Here is an 18,412-nt window from a genome sequence, read left to right on the forward strand (position 1 = left end):
CGTCGTGTCGCCGCGGCCCGACGTTCGAGAACAAGCTGGGTTTTCCCCCACACATAGCTGCATTACTATCATGGCTGTGTATTAAAATCTGTTTTATTGATTCTCAAAATTTCAAACACCACTGTACAAAACTCAACTAATTTCACTCAAAATCTGTACTTTAGTGACAAATGATGACACCTAAATAGCAATAAAACACAATTTTTTAAAACTTACCAATGTTAGAAAGAATAATTTAAAAATTCAATCGTGAGTCTAATGTCTAATTTGCCGATCAACCACATCATATTTATTGTGTGCATTCGTGTTTATTGTGTGTATTGACTATCCATGGGTGCAATTGCTACCTCTGAGCAAGTAGTGTAGCGTTAAAGGTCAATACGCATTAGCATTGACTCTCTGCTTTGCTGGAGTGGGTTTTCCCCACTTCCCTTCTTTGCCCTCGCAGTCCTTGTTGTATATTGTTTCCTATCTAATGAATTGTGTTCATTCTCGAAGCTTCTCTGACTGGAAGCTGCTCTATAGACACGGTGTTTGGTGCCACGTTTCACAAACTCCAATTAGAATATCGACTTCTCAGTTCACACGACTCTCTGAAAGAAAAGAATTAGGCTTATAATTTCAACTGCAAAATTCTTCTACGATATTGTTCTATTCCTCAGCTGTTCATTGAGACTAGAATTCCTACTGATATAAACAGATACGCAGTAATTTGCAGACGGTTTAATCAGTGAGAACTTTACATTTTGAAACGGTTTTTTCATCATAGACTTCCACAAGAACAATAAAATGGCACCAGGAAAAGCACCAGCGATTGGAATTGATTTGGGTACCACCTATTCTTGTGTTGGGGTCTTTCAGAATGGGAAGGTGGAGATCATAGCTAACGATCAGGTAACCGGATCACACCTAGTTGTGTTGCCTTCACAGATACAGAAAGATTGATCGGTGAAGCTGCAATGAATCAGGTGGCAATGTAAGTTTATTATAACATTTGCTTTATTTTTGATCAATGAAATCCTGTCCAGCGATTGTTTAACAGAGCATCACGTGACCCCCAACATAACATTGCTATGATGTAACCGTGACGTCATCCATGGTATAGTGCACTATACCATAGCACTATACCATGGATGACGTCATACATATGCGATCGTTCAAGATCTATGTGCTATCGGGCGCGGTCGCGGTATGTCAGAGCACCTGCACTATACACAACTTCAGTGACAGTCAGGGGCGGATCCAGGAAATTCTTGCCGGGGGGGGGGGCACACGGGGGGTAAGAGGACATATATATATATATTTTTTTATTCAAAAAAAAAATCGCAACTACTCAGCCAGCCGCTGAATAAGCGGAGGGGGGGGGGGGTGTAAGAGGACATATATATTTTTCTTTTTGGTCCCCAAAAAATCGCAACGACTCAGCAAACCGCTGACGACGGATAGTCAACCTGTTCGAAACGTCGAGCCCCTCCTACTGCCCATCCTCTCCAACCGGCGCTATACATCTTTAGAATTATAAGTTTGAGAAAGATTACAAAAAGTCCTTTTCGGTACTACACACACCGTACCCTCAAGAAGAGACCGACAGTCCTTTTCAGGACTCCCCTATCCTTCCCCTCTCTCACATGGTGCAACCGTAGCCTACTGTATATCTACATCACCATGCAAGCCGATACTTATAAGCAGCACCTAACATTTTCTATGTTTAAACAATAATTGTTTATCTGAAACTATAATTGAAAAATATATAATTTCAATGACGGGTGGACGAATTAAAACATCTTTTTATAAACTAGAATCTCACTAGGTGTTACACGGTACTATGTCCCACTTGCAGGCCAAAAAATGAAAAGGTTAAATTCCAACGGCATTTGAAAGATAATACTAATTTAGAACCCCCCCGGGGGAGGGGGGGGGGGGCGGGCTTGAAAATGTCTTTAAGTGGGAAAATAAAGGCTATTAGTTGTCGAATCGACTTAAGAGCTATAGAGCCAGTAAGTGATAGTCTGATTTTCAGACCATTGTACCGAATGGTCGTACGTTTTATGCTGCGCAAAAATTCAATCAGTTTAATTTTGGCCATTACAAGAAGTGGGTTATTGATGTAGACAAAATTAATGCTCATGTACCCTTTACAGCTCATTTTATTTATGTTAAGCCCCAGTCCCATATAAAGCCGGACCAGCACGGACGAGCACGGACCACTCCGGACCATCCCGGACCATGGTCTGGGTGATCCGGGATGGTCCGGGATGTTTTGTTAAAAAAGTGTGATGCTTTAAAAGCTACAGTCCCATATACGTCCCGGACCGTCCCGGACCATCCCGGACCCCATCCGGGGTGATCCGGGATTCGGTCCGTGTTGACACCGTGTTGGCACCGGGGTGGTCCTGGATGGTCCTGGGCGGTCAATAACTCACTCCCGGACTGCCACGGATCAACACGGACCGCCCCGGCGCCACTACGGATGACCCCGGACCCAGCACGGTGGCTACACGGATCACCCCCGGATCAAACTTTTGTCCCGGACCGTCCCGGACCACCCCGGCAGTTTTTGACCGTCAAAAACATCCGGGGTCGACTCCCGGACCGCCCAGGACCATCCAGGACCATCCAGGACCATCCAGGACCATCCAGGACCACCCCGGTGCCAACACGGTGTCAACACGGACCGAATCCCGGATCACCCCGGATGGGGTCCGGGATGGTCCGGGACGGTCCGGGACGTATATGGGACTGTAGCTTTATTGCCAAAGGAGAAGAAAAGCAAGTCAGTCACTCAATAGTGTCTGACAGTGAAGTTTAGCAAGTAAACAGGTTTCATTGCATAATTTGAATATTAGAACACTGCTAACGTTCAAATCTCACTATAGGACATACATGACATATTCATAATTCCTGCAAAGTTCTACAGAATTCGATATTGGCTGCAAAAAGGGACATATGTCTTTAAAGGTAATACAAAGTTTTGGTATGGGGTAATGAATTTGGTTCAAATGAACATAATATTGGAAGCATATGCGATCCTACAACATTCAGTGATCGTTGTCGCGTTTGAAATAGAGTCTTAACTCTAAAGTTATGAAATTGTAAATAATACACTCTGTATGTTAATAGCTCCTTCTCAAGGTCAAAATATTAATTAAGCTACTTAACAATGTTTCTTGACTAAAATCGACCGATTAACTATTCCCGTTTGGAAGTTATATATCGCAACTACATATTTTGAGATTTTCATGGTAGCAGTTGCCATTGTACGGCCGTAGGCGCTATTTGAAATTTTATCAAAATTTACCGGGAGCACCGGTAATTTTTTATATTCAATTTTTCTCGAAAGCAGAAGTGTTTTAGAGGCTTAATTTTCTAGTGCGTATAATACATCCACAGGGGCATCTAATTATATTAACGTTGTACAGAATCACTATCCACCCAATTTTCAAAATTTCCCAAAACTTTGTATTACCTTTAATCTCCCAAAAAGGGTGACCATGCAGCAGGCGCGTACGCAGGGGGGGGGGGGGGGTTTGGGGGTTAAACCCCCCCCTTTGGAAATTTTTTGTGTGTAAACCCCCCTAAAAAAAACCTAAAACCCCCCCCCCCTTTTGGATTTTTTTTTTTTTTTTTTTTTTTTTTTTTTTTTAATTATTAAAAAAAAAAAAAAAAAAAAAAAAAATTATTCCCATGGCCGACCTAAAAAAGGTGACCTCACCCCCCCCCCAACGGAGCAAAATGTCAAATTTCCAAATTTCGAGACCAAAAAAAAAAAAAAAAGTGTCCTCTTACCCCCCCCCCCCCCCCCCCCCCCCCCCCCCCCCCCCCCCCCCCCCCGCTTATTCAGCGGCTGGCTGAGTCGTTGCGAAATTTTCGGACCGATTTATAAATGTTAAAACCCCCCCCTTGAAAAAATCCTGCGTACGCGCCTGCCATGCAGTAATTTGAAAGTGTACAGTGGAGAGTTTAACAGGGAACAGGGAGCAAAATTTTGTTAGATTTTCGTCATTTTGCCTTTCAATATTCGCTTGAAATTGTAATGATACTCTCTTATCACCAACATTTCATGACTGGTTCTAAATTCTGTGCATTTCTTATAATATATAACTGTAATTTCTTTATTATTATTATTTGACTGGATAATAAAACATGCGCTGCTACTTACACTGATTAGTACATGTACTTACAACGGCCTATGCTCGTGTAATTAAGCTATGTATTAATTACATGTGACAATAACCTATTCTTATTTATTATCGTTACAGAAATCCCAAGAACACAATCTTTGATGCCAAACGTCTTATTGGGAGGAGATTCACAGACGACAACGTGCAATCAGACATGAAGCACTGGCCTTTCACCGTCATCAATAAAGGAGGCAAGCCAATGCTACAGGCAGAGTACATGGGAGAAAAGAAGACAATGGCTCCAGAGGAAATTAGCTCGATGGTCTTGACCAAGATGAAGGAGACAGCTGAGGCTTATCTTGGCCAGAAGATCACTGATGCGGTCGTCACTGTTCCAGCTTACTTCAACGATGCACAGCGACAGGCGACGAAGGACGCAGGTGTGATCGCAGGGCTCAACGTCCTCAGAATCATCAACGAGCCCACCGCTGCCGCCCTAGCTTACGGACTCGATAAGAAGCTGAAGGGGGAACAACATGTCCTCATCTTCGATCTCGGTGGTGGTACGTTCGATGTCTCGATCCTGGCCATCGATGATGGGATGTTTGAAGTGAAGTCGACAGCCGGTGACACTCATCTCGGAGGAGAAGACTTTGATAACAGACTAGTCCATCATCTTGCCGAGGAGTTCAAGCGAAAGCATAAGAAAGACATGAGGTCCAACCCAAGATCGCTTCGTCGCCTCCGAACAGCAGCGGAGCGAGCAAAGAGAACACTGTCAAGCAGTACTACAGCAAACATCCAAGTTGACTCACTCTACGAAGGTATCGATTTCTACACCACTGTCAGCAGAGTACGCTTCGAGGAGCTGTGTTTAGATCTCTTCAGAAAGTGTCTGCAGCCAGTGGAGAGGGCCATCATTGATGCTAAGATCGACAAGAACAAGATTGACACCGTGGTACTTGTCAGTGGATCAACACGAATCCCGAAGATCCAGGAGCTTCTCCAGGAATACCTCGACGGCAAGGATCTGAACAAGTCTATCAATCCTGATGAAGCTGTTGCCTATGGTGCTGCTGTCCAAGCTGCCATCCTATCTAATGACCCAAGCGAAGAAATCAAAGACGTTATTCTAGTCGATGTGGCTCCTCTCTCTCTTGGCGTTCAAACAATAGGAGGTGTGATGTCAAAGCTCATTGAGAGGAACACAACAATCCCTACAAAGGCAACCAAAAACTTCGTTACTGTTGCTGACAACCAGTCTGCCATTACCTTCAAAGTGTTCGAAGGAGAAAGAGCTATGACTAAAGAAAATAATCTACTTGGCCAGTTTGAGTTTTCCGGTATCCCTCCTGCACTTCGGGGCGTCCCTAAGATCAAAGTCACTTTCGACATCGACGCCAACGGCATCATGGACGTCACTGCCGAGGACAAGAGCACGGGTCGTAGCAAAAAGATCACCATCACCAACGACAGCGGAAGGATATCTAAAGATGAAATCGAGCGTATGATCAACGATGCCGCGAGATTCAAGGCCGAAGATGATGCTCACCGGGAACGCATCGCAGCCAGCAACCAACTCGAGTGCTATGCCTACAAAGTCAAGTCCGCAATCAGAGACGCATCAGTAGGGAGCAAGCTTACCTCCAACCAGGCGCGTACGCAGGGGGGTGTTTGGGGGGTTAAACCCCCCCCCCCTTTGGTATTTTTATGTGTGTAAACCCCCCTAAAAAAATCCCTAAAACCCCCCTCCCCCCCCCCCCCCCCCCCCCCCCCCCCCCCCCCCCCCCCCCTTTGGATTTTTGGCGACTTTTTGGCCGGCGCGATTTTCAAATTTTCCTGAGTCGTTGCGAAATTTTGGACCCGATTTTAAACCCCCCCCCCTTGAAAAAATCGTGCGTACGCCACTGCCTCCAACGACAAGGAAGTCGTTACAAAAGCAGTTGATGTCGTCATTACTTGGATGGATGACAACTCTTTGGCAAAGAAGGAAGAACTGTCGTTCAAGTTGAATGAGTTGCAGAAGACATGCTCTCCCATCATGGCTAAAATACACGCAGGTAGTAACTCAGGTTATTTTACATGACTGCTAAGAAAGCATAAATAGGGACTTTTAGATTTGCGTGGACTGATACGTGTGACGTCCATTCAAGGCAGTGCATTAAAAGGACGTCGACCGTACATGTAGCAATCCACATTGTCTTCGTGCAAATCTAAAAGCCCCTAATGCTTGTAAGTAAGCAACTAGACGGCCGACGGCTTTAGGTCCTCTCCAAGGGACCTGGATTAATGCCTTACCAAAGGGCACTAGCGCATCGTCTTGGTTTCGAACCCGGGTCACCGGATTACGAGACCGCTGCTCTACCGACTGAGCTATCGCGCCTCCCTTAAAGGTACTATGTCCCATTTGCAGGCCATAAAAATGAAAAGGTTAAATTCCAACGGCATTTGAAAGATAATACTAATTTAGAACTTCCCTAAAAAAGGTGGGGCTTGAAAATGTCTTCAAGTTGGAAAATAACGATTATTAGTTGTCAAATTGACTTAGGAGCTACAGAGCCAATAAGTAATAGTCTTGATTTTCAGACCATTGTACAGAATGGTCATACGTTTTATGCTGCGCAAAGATTCCCTCAGTTTAATTTTGGCCATCACAAGAAGTGGGTTATTGATGTAGGCAAATGCTCATGTACCCTTTCCAGCTCATTTTATGTATGTTATTACCAAAGAAGAAAAAAGTCAGTCAGTCACTCAATAGTGTCTGACAGTGAAGTCTAGCAAGTAAACGGGTTTCCTTGCATAATTTGAATATTAGGACACTGCTAACGTTTAAATTTCATAGATAGGACATACATGACATATTCATAATTCCTGCAAAGTTCTAGAGAATTTGAGGTTGGCTGCAAAAGGGACATAGTAACCTTTAACTTACCTTTAACAAATCAGATTCCAAAAATATATTTTATATATATTATAATTTAACATCAACTGTTTGTACTGGCGACCTTTTTGTTACAATACTTTTTTTTTTTAAAGTTTCAGATGACTAGTCATTTTAGTACTTTTTAAAAACCTTTAATGTATTTGTATAGCGACCCATTGAAAGAGTACATGTACCTTTCATCAAGGTAGTCTAGAAATGTTGGAGTAATTAACTAAAAATGATATTTTCCTCCAATATATTGCTTAAATTGCATAGTACCCTTATCCTTCAATATTTGAATTATGGGGTATTAGCATGGGGCAACTCCTCCAAAAATCAACTGTATAAATTATTGTTGCTACAAAAGAGGGCAATGAGAATAATTTGTCTTAAGAACTGAACAGATTAGTTCGTTCAGATCAATTGTTTTATTGCATTATTGCTTTAAAAATATTTGATTTACATAATCTGTGTCTGGGTTGTATTGTGTATCAACTGAATCTGAACGAGTTGCCTCATGCATTAACTTTGTTGTTAAAAAAACCGAGAGATTCCTCGATTACCCAACAAGACAATCTTCTTATTACCATATTCCAATGTTAAGAACTCTTTGTAAACAGAAAACCTTAATTTACACTGGCCCGATCTTTTGATTTTTTTTCTCGATTAGTCTCATCAAATCTGTTTGCATTTAAACGTAATCTGAAGTTAAAGCTAGTTTTAAAGAATCAATGCAACATTATGCTAATGTGCTTCAAATGCAAGCCATTATTCATATACATTTTCCCTTGGGATTTAGTTTATAAGCAACCAATGTTGAGCAATGCTTTTATTCCATGATAGCTGCAGAATGCAAACTTCAGTGTCCCTTTCTTGTGCTTGTGTTGTTTTGCTTGCTTTGTCATGTATTGTCTTGTTTTGTTTCGTCCCGTTTTCCCCTTCTTTTCCTGAAGTTTATTACTGATTTGATAAACAAAGGAAAATACTATTATCTGAACTTTATCGTAGATCAGGCACGTAGCCAGAGTTTGATGTTTGGGGGGCACATACATGTAATCGATCGAGGCCAAAAAGGGGTCTAAAAAGTTCAAACCGATCTTGGAAAAAAAATAGGGGGGCACGTGCCTCGCTCTCTCCCTCGCTCTCTTTCTGTTTTGTGTGTGTACTATCGCCATTCAATTGGTGACATGCATGTAACCCCCCCCCCCGTCATCCTTCGTCTTCATCATTGTTAGGGAAAATGCATCATGATTTCTTTTTGTTCAAGATCTAGTCGATGATAGTCCTTACAGACATGATTATAAAAATAATATTGGAATATAAACGAAGATGATCATAAAAAAAAGATGCGGTCGTGTATACCGTACTCACTCTTGTACTTTATGGTTCGCTATAGAGTTTGAGAACAAAAGTGGTATTACAAAGCAAATGCAAGAGCATAATAATATCATCAGTTTGTGTAATTACCTTTCATCTGACAAATGTAAACGAGGACAATATTTAGCTTAAATATTTGCCCTGTTATTTGGTCCCAAGTGGAACAGGTAGCATGTTATTTGAAGTACGTGAGACAATAGATTTTAAACGCATTCATTCTAATACCCAATTTAACCCAAACACTTTATGGGATTCCTTAAAATGTACAATCACCGGCTTTTGAATACACTATTGTGCCCGAAAAAAAGAAAGAAAGAAAAGCTAGTAAAGACAATTTTATAAAAGAGACAGAAGAAGTTAATTTCAAATTGAGTTTTGATAATAATAATGATCAACTTATTTTGGAACGGGACAAATTAACTAGTAGTTTGAACACAATTTTGGACCAAGAATCTCAGGGTCTGATTAAATACGTTCCCGAATTCGTTGGGCAGAAGAAGGAGAAAAGAGTTCAAGATATTTTTGTAATTTGGAAAAAAGAATAGGGGAAAAGAAAAGTATTTTTAGAATTAAGAATAATAACGATGATTTTGTTGTAGATCAAACAAAGTTGTTGGAGGAAATCCATGTATTTTACCAAAATTTGTATAAATCACAAGATAGAGACAACAAACAAGAAGACATTAACACATTTTTGGATCATATTGATATCCCCCAATTGAATGATGCTGATAAAGGCTTTTTACACAGAGAGGGAGAGAGAGAAAGAGAGCAAACAGGGGAATGTGAGAGTGTTGAGGTGTTCTGGGTGAGAAAGAGAGAGAAAGCGGAGAGAGGAAGAGAGAGAGAGAGAGAGAGAGGTGGAAGTGGGGAGTGGTATAGACATTTATCCACATTTGAAATTCTAGTCAGCCATTCTTTACTTAGGCCTGTTCTTATTTCTTTCTAATGACTACATCATTTTGCAGAAATGAATGATTTCGATTTATTTAGAAAAAATAATAAGTCAGTAGAATAACTACCTAGATAATAAATGACATGTTCCCTGTGGGATTCTGTCACAGTGGTAGAGATTGATTACTTTTCTTGTCCACCATACAACGTACAGACTGTTATCTATTAATGTTTGCTTGTGACGTGTTTTTAGTAGTATGCACGTCGCATAATTATATGCCGAGAAGAGAGCACAGTCTACTATGACGTCACAATACTAGTCGTGTCACCGCGGACGTTCGAGAACAAGCTGGGTTTTCCCAAAGAGATACCAGCTAATATATCCTCCTTGGTTTTCCCCACTTCCCTTCTTTGCAATCGCAGTCCTTGTTGTTTATTATTTTCCTATCTAATAAATTGTGTGCACTCTCGAAGCTTCTCTGACTGGAAGCTGCTCTAGACGCTGTGTTTGGTGACTCTCCGAGAGAAAAGAAGGCTGATATTTTCAACTGCAAAATTCTTCTACGATATTTGTTCTATTTCTACAGCTGTTTGAACACTTTGAGATCAGAATTCCTGCTGATAGTTGTTAAACAGATACGCAGATATTTGCAGACGGTTTAATCAGTGAGAACTTTACATTTTGAAACGGTTTTTCATCAAAAACTTCCACAAGATCTGACAATAAAAATGGCATCAGGAAAAGCACCAGCGATTGGAATTGATCTGGGTACCACCTATTCTTGTGTTGGAGTCTTCCAGAATGGGAAGGTGGAGATCATTGCTAACGATCAAGGAAACCGGATCACACCTAGTTGTGTTGCCTTCACAGATACAGAAAGATTGATCGGTGAAGCTGCAATGAATCAGGTGGCAATGTAAGTTTATTATAACATTTTTTATTCCCCACTCCTGACGACGGATAGTCAACCTGTTCGAAACGTCGAGCCCCTCCTACTGCTCATACTCTCTAACCGGCGCTATACATCTTTAGAATTATAAGCTCGAGAAAGATTACCAAAAGTCCTTTTCGGTACTACACACACCGTACCCTCAAGAAGAGACAGACAGTCCTTTCCAGGACTCCCCTATCCTTCCCCTCTCTCACATGGTGCAACCGTAAGCCTGTATATCAACATCACTATGCAAGCCGATACTTTAAAGCAGCACCTAACATTTTCTATGTTTAAACAATTGTTTATCTAAAACTATAATTGAAAAATATATAATTTCAATGACGGGTGGACGAATTAAAACATCTTTTTATGAACAGGAATCTTACTAGGTGTTACAGGTACTTTTTTATGTCCCATTTGCAGGCCCCAAAATGAAAAGGTTAAATTCCAACGGCATTTGAAAGATAATACTAATTTAGAACCCCCCTGGGGGAGGGGGGGGGGGCGGGCTTGAAAATGTCTTTAAGTGGGAAAATAAAGGCTATTAGTTGTCGAATCGACTTAAGAGCTATAGAGTCAGTAAGTGATAGTCTGATTTTCAGACCATTGTACCAAATGGTCGTACGTTTTATGCTGCGCAAAAATTCAATCAGTTTAATTTTGGCCATTACAAGAAGTGGGTTATTGATGTAGACAAAATTAATGCTCATGTACCCTTTACAGCTCATTTTATGTATGTTATTACCAAAGAAGAAGAAACGCCAGTCAGTCACTCAATAGTGTCTGGCAGTGAAGTCTAGCAAGTAAACGTGTTTCCTTGCATAATTTGAATATAAGGACACTGCTAACGTTCACATTTTACAGATAGGACATACATGACATATTCATAATTCCTGCATGGTTCTAGAGAATTTGATATTGGCTGCAAAAGGGTCATAGTATCTTTAATCTCCCAAAAAGGGTGACCATGCAGTAATTTGAAAGTGTGCAGTGGAGAGTTTAACAGGGAACAGGGAGCAAACATTTGTTAGATTTTCGTCATTTTGCATTTCAATATTCGCTGGAAATTGTGATTATGATACTCTCTTATGCACCAACATTTCATGACTGGTTCTAAATTCTGTGCATTTCTTATAATATATTACTGTAATTACGTATTATTTGATTGGATAATAAAACATGCGCTGCTACTTACACTGATTAGTACATGTACTTACAACGGCCTATGCTCGTGTAATTAAGCTATGTATCAATTACATGTGACAATAAGCTATTCTTATTTATTATCATTACAGGAATCCCAAGAACACAATCTTTGATGCCAAACGTCTAATAGGGAGGAGAGTCACAGATGACAACGTGCAATCAGACATGAAGCACTGGCCTTTCATCGTCATCAATAAAGGAGGCAAGCCGGTGCTACAGGCAGAGTACATGGGAGAAAATAAGACATTGGCACCAGAGGAAATCAGCTCCATGGTCTTGACCAAGATGAAGGAGACAGCTGAGGCTTATCTTGGCCAGCAGATCACCGATGCCGTCGTCACTGTTCCAGCTTACTTCAACGATGAACAGCGACAGGCGACGAAGGACGCAGGTGTGATCGCAGGGCTCAACGTCCTCAGAATCATCAACGAGCCCACCGCTGCCGCCCTAGCCTACGGACTCGATAAGAAGCTGAAGGGGGAGCAACGTGTCCTCATCTTTGATCTCGGTGGTGGTACGTTCGATGTCTCGATCCTGGTCATTGATGATGGTATCTTCGAAGTAATTTCGACAGCCGGTGACACTCATCTCGGAGGAGAAGACTTCGATGATAGACTTGTCCATCATCTTGCTGAGGAGTTCAAGCGAAAGCATAAGAAAGACATAAGCTCCAACCCAAGATCGCTCCGTCGCCTCCGAACAGCAGCGGAGCGAGCAAAGAGAACACTGTCAAGCAGTGCTTCAACAAACATCCAAGTTGAATCACTCTACGAAGGTATCGACTTCTCCACTAGTATCAGCAGAGCACGATTCGAAGAGCTGTGTTCAGATCTCTTCGCAAAGTGTCTGCAGCCAGTAGAAAGGGCCATCATTGATGCTAAGATCGACAAGAACAGGATTGACACCGTGGTACTTGTCGGTGGATCAACACGAATCCCGAAGGTCCAGAAGCTTCTCCAGGAATACCTCGACGGCAAGGATCTCAACAAGTCTATAAATCCTGATGAAGCTGTCGCCTATGGCGCTGCTGTCCAAGCTGCCATCCTATCTAATGACCCAAGCGAAGAAATCAAAGACGTTATTCTAGTCGATGTGGCTCCTCTCTCTCTTGGCGTTCAAACAATAGGAGGTGTGATGTCAAAGCTCATTGAGAGGAACACAACAATCCCTACAAAGGCAACCAAAAACTTCGTTACTATTGCTGACAACCAGTCTGCCATTACCTTCAAAGTGTTCGAAGGAGAAAGAGCTATGACTAAAGAAAATAATCGACTTGGCCAGTTTAAGTTTTCCGGTATCCCTCCTGCACCTCGGGGCGTCCCTAAGATCAAAGTCACTTTCGACATCGACGCCAACGGCATCATGGACGTCACTGCCGAAGACAAGAGCACGGGTCGTAGCAAAAAGATCACCATCACCAACGACAGCGGAAGGATATCTAAAGACGAAATCGAGCGTATGATCAACGATGCCGAGAGTTTCAAGGCCGAAGATGATGCTCACCGGGAACGCATCGCAGCCAGCAACCAACTCGAGTGCTATGCCTACAAAGTCAAGTCCGCAATCAGAGACGCATCAGCAGGGAGCAATCTTAGCTCCAACGACAAGGAGGTCGTTACAAAAGCAGTTGATGACGTAGTTGCTTGGATGGATGACAACTCTTTGGCAAAGAAGAAAGAACTGTCGTTCAAGTTGAATGAGTTGCAGAAGACATGCTCTCCCATCATGGCTAAAATACACGCAGGTAGAAACTCAGGTTATTTTACCTGACTGCTAAGAAAGCATAAATAGGGACTTTTAGATTTGCGTGGACTGATACGTGTGACGTCCATTCAAGGCAGTGCATTAAAAGGACGTCGACCGTACATGTAGCAATCCACATTGTCTTCGTGCAAATCTAAAAGCCCCTAATGCTTGTAAGTAAGCAACTAGACGGCCGACGGCTTTAGGTCCTCTCCAAGGGACCTGGTAGTGAGGATTAATGCCTTACCGGCAAAGGGCACTAACTCCTTGGCACTAGCGCATCGTCTTGGTTTCGAACCCGGGTCACCGGATTACGAGACCGCTGCTCTACCGACTGAGCTATCGCGCCTCCCTTAAAGGTACTATGTCCCATTTGCAGGCCATAAAAATGAAAAGGTTAAATTCCATCGGCATTTGAAAGATAATACTAATTTAGAACTTCCCTAAAAAAGGTGGGGCTTGAAAATGTCTTCAAGTGGGAAAATAACGACTATTAGTTGTCAAATCGACGTAGGAGCTATAGAGCCAATAAGTAATAGTCTTGATTTTCAGACCATTGTACAGAATGGTCATACGTTTTATGCTGCGCAAAGATTCCCTCAGTTTAATTTTGGCCATCACAAGAAGTGGGTTATTGATGTAGGCAAATGCCCATGTACCCTTACCAGCTCATTTTATGTATGTTATTACCAAAGGAGAAAAAAGTCAGTCACTCAATAGTGTCTGACAGTGAAGTCTAGCTAGTAAACGGGTTTCCTTGCATAATTTGAATATTAGGACACTGCTAACGTTTAAATTTCACAGATAGGACATACATGACATTCATAATACCTGCAAAGTTCTAGAGAATTTGAGGTTGGCTGCAAAAGGGACATAGTTACTTTAAACTTACCTTTATCAAGATTCCAAAAATATATTTTATATTATATTATAATTTAACATCAACTGTTTGTACTGGCAGGGGCGGATCTAGCTTTTTGCTAAGGGGGGGGTTTGACCAAAATAATGACGATGCAGAGCATCGTCCACGAGCCGCGAAGCGGCGAGCCGATTTTTTTTGGGGTGTTTATTTGAACTCCGTAAGTGATGTTTTCCTGGCATCTGTTAACACAATGGAGACCATAAAAAGCAGTGCATGATAACGTCTTTTTAAATCAAGTAACAGTAAATACACAGTTATATCCAGAGTTATCATGTGTTTGGTTAAGTTACCAGATGAGTTGAATATCTTCTCACAATATTTGCACTTGAAAGGGTTTCTCTCCAGCGTGCGTTCTTTTTTCTTTCTTTTTTTTTTTTTTTTTTTTTTTTTTCCTTTTTTTTTTTTTTTTTTTTTTTTGGGCCGCCCAAGGGGGGGGGGGGGGTTTAAACCCCCTAAACCCCCCCGTAGATCCGCGCCTGACTGGCAACCTTTTTATCACAATGCTTTTCAAAAAAAAGTTTCAGAAGACTAGTCATTTTAGTACTTTTTTATTAAACCTTTAGTGTATTTGTATAGCGACCCCATGGCAGAGTACATGTACCTTTCATCTAGGTTGCTCTAGAAATGTTGGAGTAATTAACTAAAAATAATATTTCCTTCCAATACATTCCTTAATTTGCAGGATACCCTTATCCTTCAATATTTGAATTATGGGATATTGGCATGGGGCAACTCCTCCATAAATCAACTGGATAAATTATTGTTGCTACAAAACAGGGCAATGAGAATAATTTGTCATAAGAACAGATTAGCCCGTTCAGATCAATTGTTTTATTGCATAATTGCTTTAAAAATATTTGATTTACATAATCTGCGTCTGGGTTGTATTGTGTATCAACTGAATCTGAACGAGTTGCCTCATGCATTAACTTTGTTGTTTTAAAAAAAATAAGAGATTCCACGATTAACCAACGAGACAATCTTCTTATTACCATATTCCAATGTTCAAAACTCTTTGTCTAAAGAAAAATTTAATCTACGCTGGCCCGATCTTTTGGAATTCTCTTGATTAGTCTCACCAAGTCTGTTCGCATTTAAACGTAATCTGAAGTTAAAGCTACTTTTAAAGAATCAATGTAACACTTTGCGGTCTCCTGCACTTTTCCAACAGAATAGTTCGGATAATACTTTAAATTTACGTTGTTATGGAAATATTAAGTTTCGTACATTAAGTTTTGTACATATCTTATGTAAAAAATACATTTTGACATGAAGAAATTATTGTTTGTTTATGTTGTATTATACCTTACATTTATATGTTCTTTGTTATTCAGCTATATTTCATAAGGAAAAAATGTAGAAATCAAATCAAATCAAATATACATTTTGCCTTGGGATTTGGTTTATAGCAACCAATGTCGCGCAATGATTTTAGTGCACGGTAGCTGCAGAATGCAAACTTCAGTGTCCTTTTCTTGTGCTTGTCATGATTGTATTGTCTTGTTTTGTTTCGTCCCGTTTTCCCCATCTTTTCCTTGTATTTTCTACTTTATGATACATTGTACCATGATATTTTATGTTAGGGAATCTAAATTACAAGCTATGCTTTCCTAAGTTTCCTCCGCAATATAGCAAGCAAACATCTTCTAAGTCTCTATTCATTGTGTACTTTTACTGCATTGCATGTACCATAATTATGTATATTTCTCGTATGTTAATATTTTAATTGGAATGACTTTGTAAATTGTATTTTCTGTTATTGTGGAAATAAATGAAATGAAAAATGTCGGTCAAGCCACGAGCAAAAATCTTGGACGTCACGAGCAGCTTTTGTTAAGGAAATATAAGTTCAAAGCAATATTTTAGAACTTAAATTTAAGAACATTGACATAAGCATATTCATTCTTTTTAAAGTTTACCATATTAGTAGTTTTATTTGTTATCAAAATTATTATTTATAGAAATTCTTTATGTGTTTACATTATGATATATTGAAGAAAGTTTATCACTGATTTGATAAGCAAAGGGAAAAACTTGTACATCTTACAGTAGACCTACATATTATCTGAGCTTTATCATATATGGTATTTTGAAAGGGGAAAAGAAAGAGGAAGAGCTCCTACATAATTATGGATGTCAAAAGGAGTGGACCAGAGAGATGAAGAGGGAGACTAGGTTTGGTTCGGATGGAGCTTTACCGCTCAATTTGTTCTTCCATTTTTAAGGGTCATTTTGGCAGAAAAGGGTACCCATTATAGGTTTTTTTTTCGCCAAATACAGGCTCATTTTTTATATTCTGGTGTTCGCCATGCAAACCCCCAATTTTTTTTTTGGAAAATGGACCCATTTTTGTGAAAAACGACCCATTAGAGCGGCACATCCCCGCATGTCATGATATATTTATGTAAGTACCCCCCCCCCCCGACTACAGATAAATAGAGAGAGAGAGAGAGAGAGAGTGGGGGAGGGCATAGGCGCCGGAAGTGGAGGGGCAGAGTGCCCCCCTACAACCAACAACAAAAAAACGCCCCCCCCCCCCCTCCAAAAAAAAGAAGAAAAGCAGTAAAGGGGTAAACATGGTTTGTATTTTTAACCCAAAAGAACAAAACAATAATAAAACGTGAGTTAAATCACATATAAAATTCCATTCAAAGAAAAGAAAAATTAACAGGAATCAAATTTCCTGAAAATTCTGCATGCCACCTATATCTATCGATGGAGGTTTTTATAATAGCGATACGCGCATATCGTGGAAATATTGTGGGAGGATGGGAGAGCGTGTTTTTTTTTTGGTTATAGGGTGGGAAGACATGAGCCCCTGAACGCTGGCGTACTGATGGGGGGGGGGGGGGGGAGGGAGTATTTCTTATTCGATACCAGTGAATTACAAATGTTGCTGAAATGACATGATTTCCGGTATTTTTCCTCAATTTTGTTTGTTGGAAAAATTGGAAATTCCAAAATTTGACATTTTCATGTCAGGGCCTGCATAAGTGACCTGCCAATGTCACAAATGAGGTGTCAAAATATGCTCATCTGACCGTAATTAAATGCCTAAAACCCCAGAGCTTACGAGGGCTCCGCCCCCCGGACGCGAATTTTTTTTCCGTACTCGAGAGAGCAAAAATCCCATGTGCGCATGCGCGTGGACTTATGATTTCTCTGCTACTCACTATGAACATGACTGACAATGGAAGCGGACAAAATATACAGTTCCTCAGGTAGACAAAGGAACATCCCTTCACTGCTATTATGTAAAAATGTGTAGAACAGGTGTCACATGCATATTCACCTTTTTACATAATAGCAGTGAAGGGATGTTCCTTTGTCTACCTGAGAAACTGTATATTTTGTCCGCTTTCATTGTCAGTCATGTTCATAGTGACTTCCCATACGAAATGTACATGTATTCGCATGTACTGTGCACGATTCGCGTTCTACGAGTAAACGATGGCATAGTAGTCTTCAAACACAGACTCTGATTTGCCAGTTTGACAAATCAATATGCGTATGTGTCGCGATGTGCTTATTCAAGTCTGTGTAGTTGTATGATTCAGACCCAGTAGTGCATATGGAAATACATTGCAACTTGTATAGAATGGTATAGTAGTCTGCAAGCACAGACGCTAATCTGACAGTTTGACAACATACTAGTAGTGTGCTGAGAAGTACTTTATTCAAGTTGCCAACTTGTATAGAATGGTATAGTAGTCTGCAAGCACAGACGCTAATCTGACAGTTTGACAACATACTAGTAGTGTGCTGAGAAGTACTTTATTCAAGTCTGCGTAGATGTATGATTCAGACCCTACTGGTGCGTGCGTTAGAAATGCATCTCAATGTGTAGAGTGTAGTATAGTAGTCTGCAAGGACATAATAATATATTGTGTATTGATGAGTAGTGATTTTATGCAAGTTTGTGTAGTTTAATGATTCCAGACCCCATGGTAGGCCTATGTATTGTGCCACTGCTCTCTCACACTCTTTCTCTCTCTCTCTCTCTCTCTCTCTCCATATCTCTCTCTCTCTTTCTCTCTCTCTCTCTCTCTCTAGCCCTCCCTCCAGTATGCTCGCACTCTCTGTATTACTTTTATTTATAATCATGGTCTGCTGAGAGCCAGAAGGATGTTAACTCTTAACACAACGAATGCCCTTCTGGCTCTGAACAAACCCACACACCATGAGGTCATTTATTGGCCTTCTCAAAACCATTGATTGCACTGACAAAAGAGTTATTAGACCAAAGTTAGAAATATTATTACAGAATGACGGTTTTGAGAAGGCCAATAAA

General features: G+C 40.8%; 1 protein-coding gene and 1 pseudogene across 1 annotated transcript; both read left to right on the plus strand.

The window, feature by feature from the left end:
- Positions 1 to 774: 774 nt before the first annotated feature.
- On the plus strand, positions 775 to 6,222 carry LOC115929325 (annotated as a pseudogene).
- Positions 6,223 to 9,813: 3,591 nt separating this feature from the next.
- Positions 9,814 to 13,258, plus strand: LOC588698 (heat shock 70 kDa protein IV-like). Its single transcript, XM_030998133.1, has 2 exons — positions 9,814 to 10,232; positions 11,546 to 13,258. The coding sequence occupies exons 1-2, from the start codon at positions 10,045 to 10,047 to the stop codon at positions 13,224 to 13,226; spliced, it is 1,869 nt and encodes a 622-aa protein (XP_030853993.1). The 5' UTR covers positions 9,814 to 10,044; the 3' UTR covers positions 13,227 to 13,258.
- Positions 13,259 to 18,412: the final 5,154 nt, after the last annotated feature.

The sequence above is a fragment of the Strongylocentrotus purpuratus genome, unplaced genomic scaffold (assembly GCF_000002235.5).
Source record: "Strongylocentrotus purpuratus isolate Spur 01 unplaced genomic scaffold, Spur_5.0 spur5_scaffold_4, whole genome shotgun sequence".
NCBI lineage: Eukaryota > Metazoa > Echinodermata > Echinoidea > Camarodonta > Strongylocentrotidae > Strongylocentrotus > Strongylocentrotus purpuratus.

Coding starts and splice junctions, on each gene's coding strand:
- LOC588698 (XM_030998133.1), top strand. CDS start 10,045: ATGGCATCAGGAAAAGCACCAGCGATTGGAATTGATCTGGGTACCACC. Junction 10,233..11,545: donor GCAATGAATCAGGTGGCAAT/GTAAGTTTATTA, acceptor TTATCATTACAG/GAATCCCAAGAACACAATCT.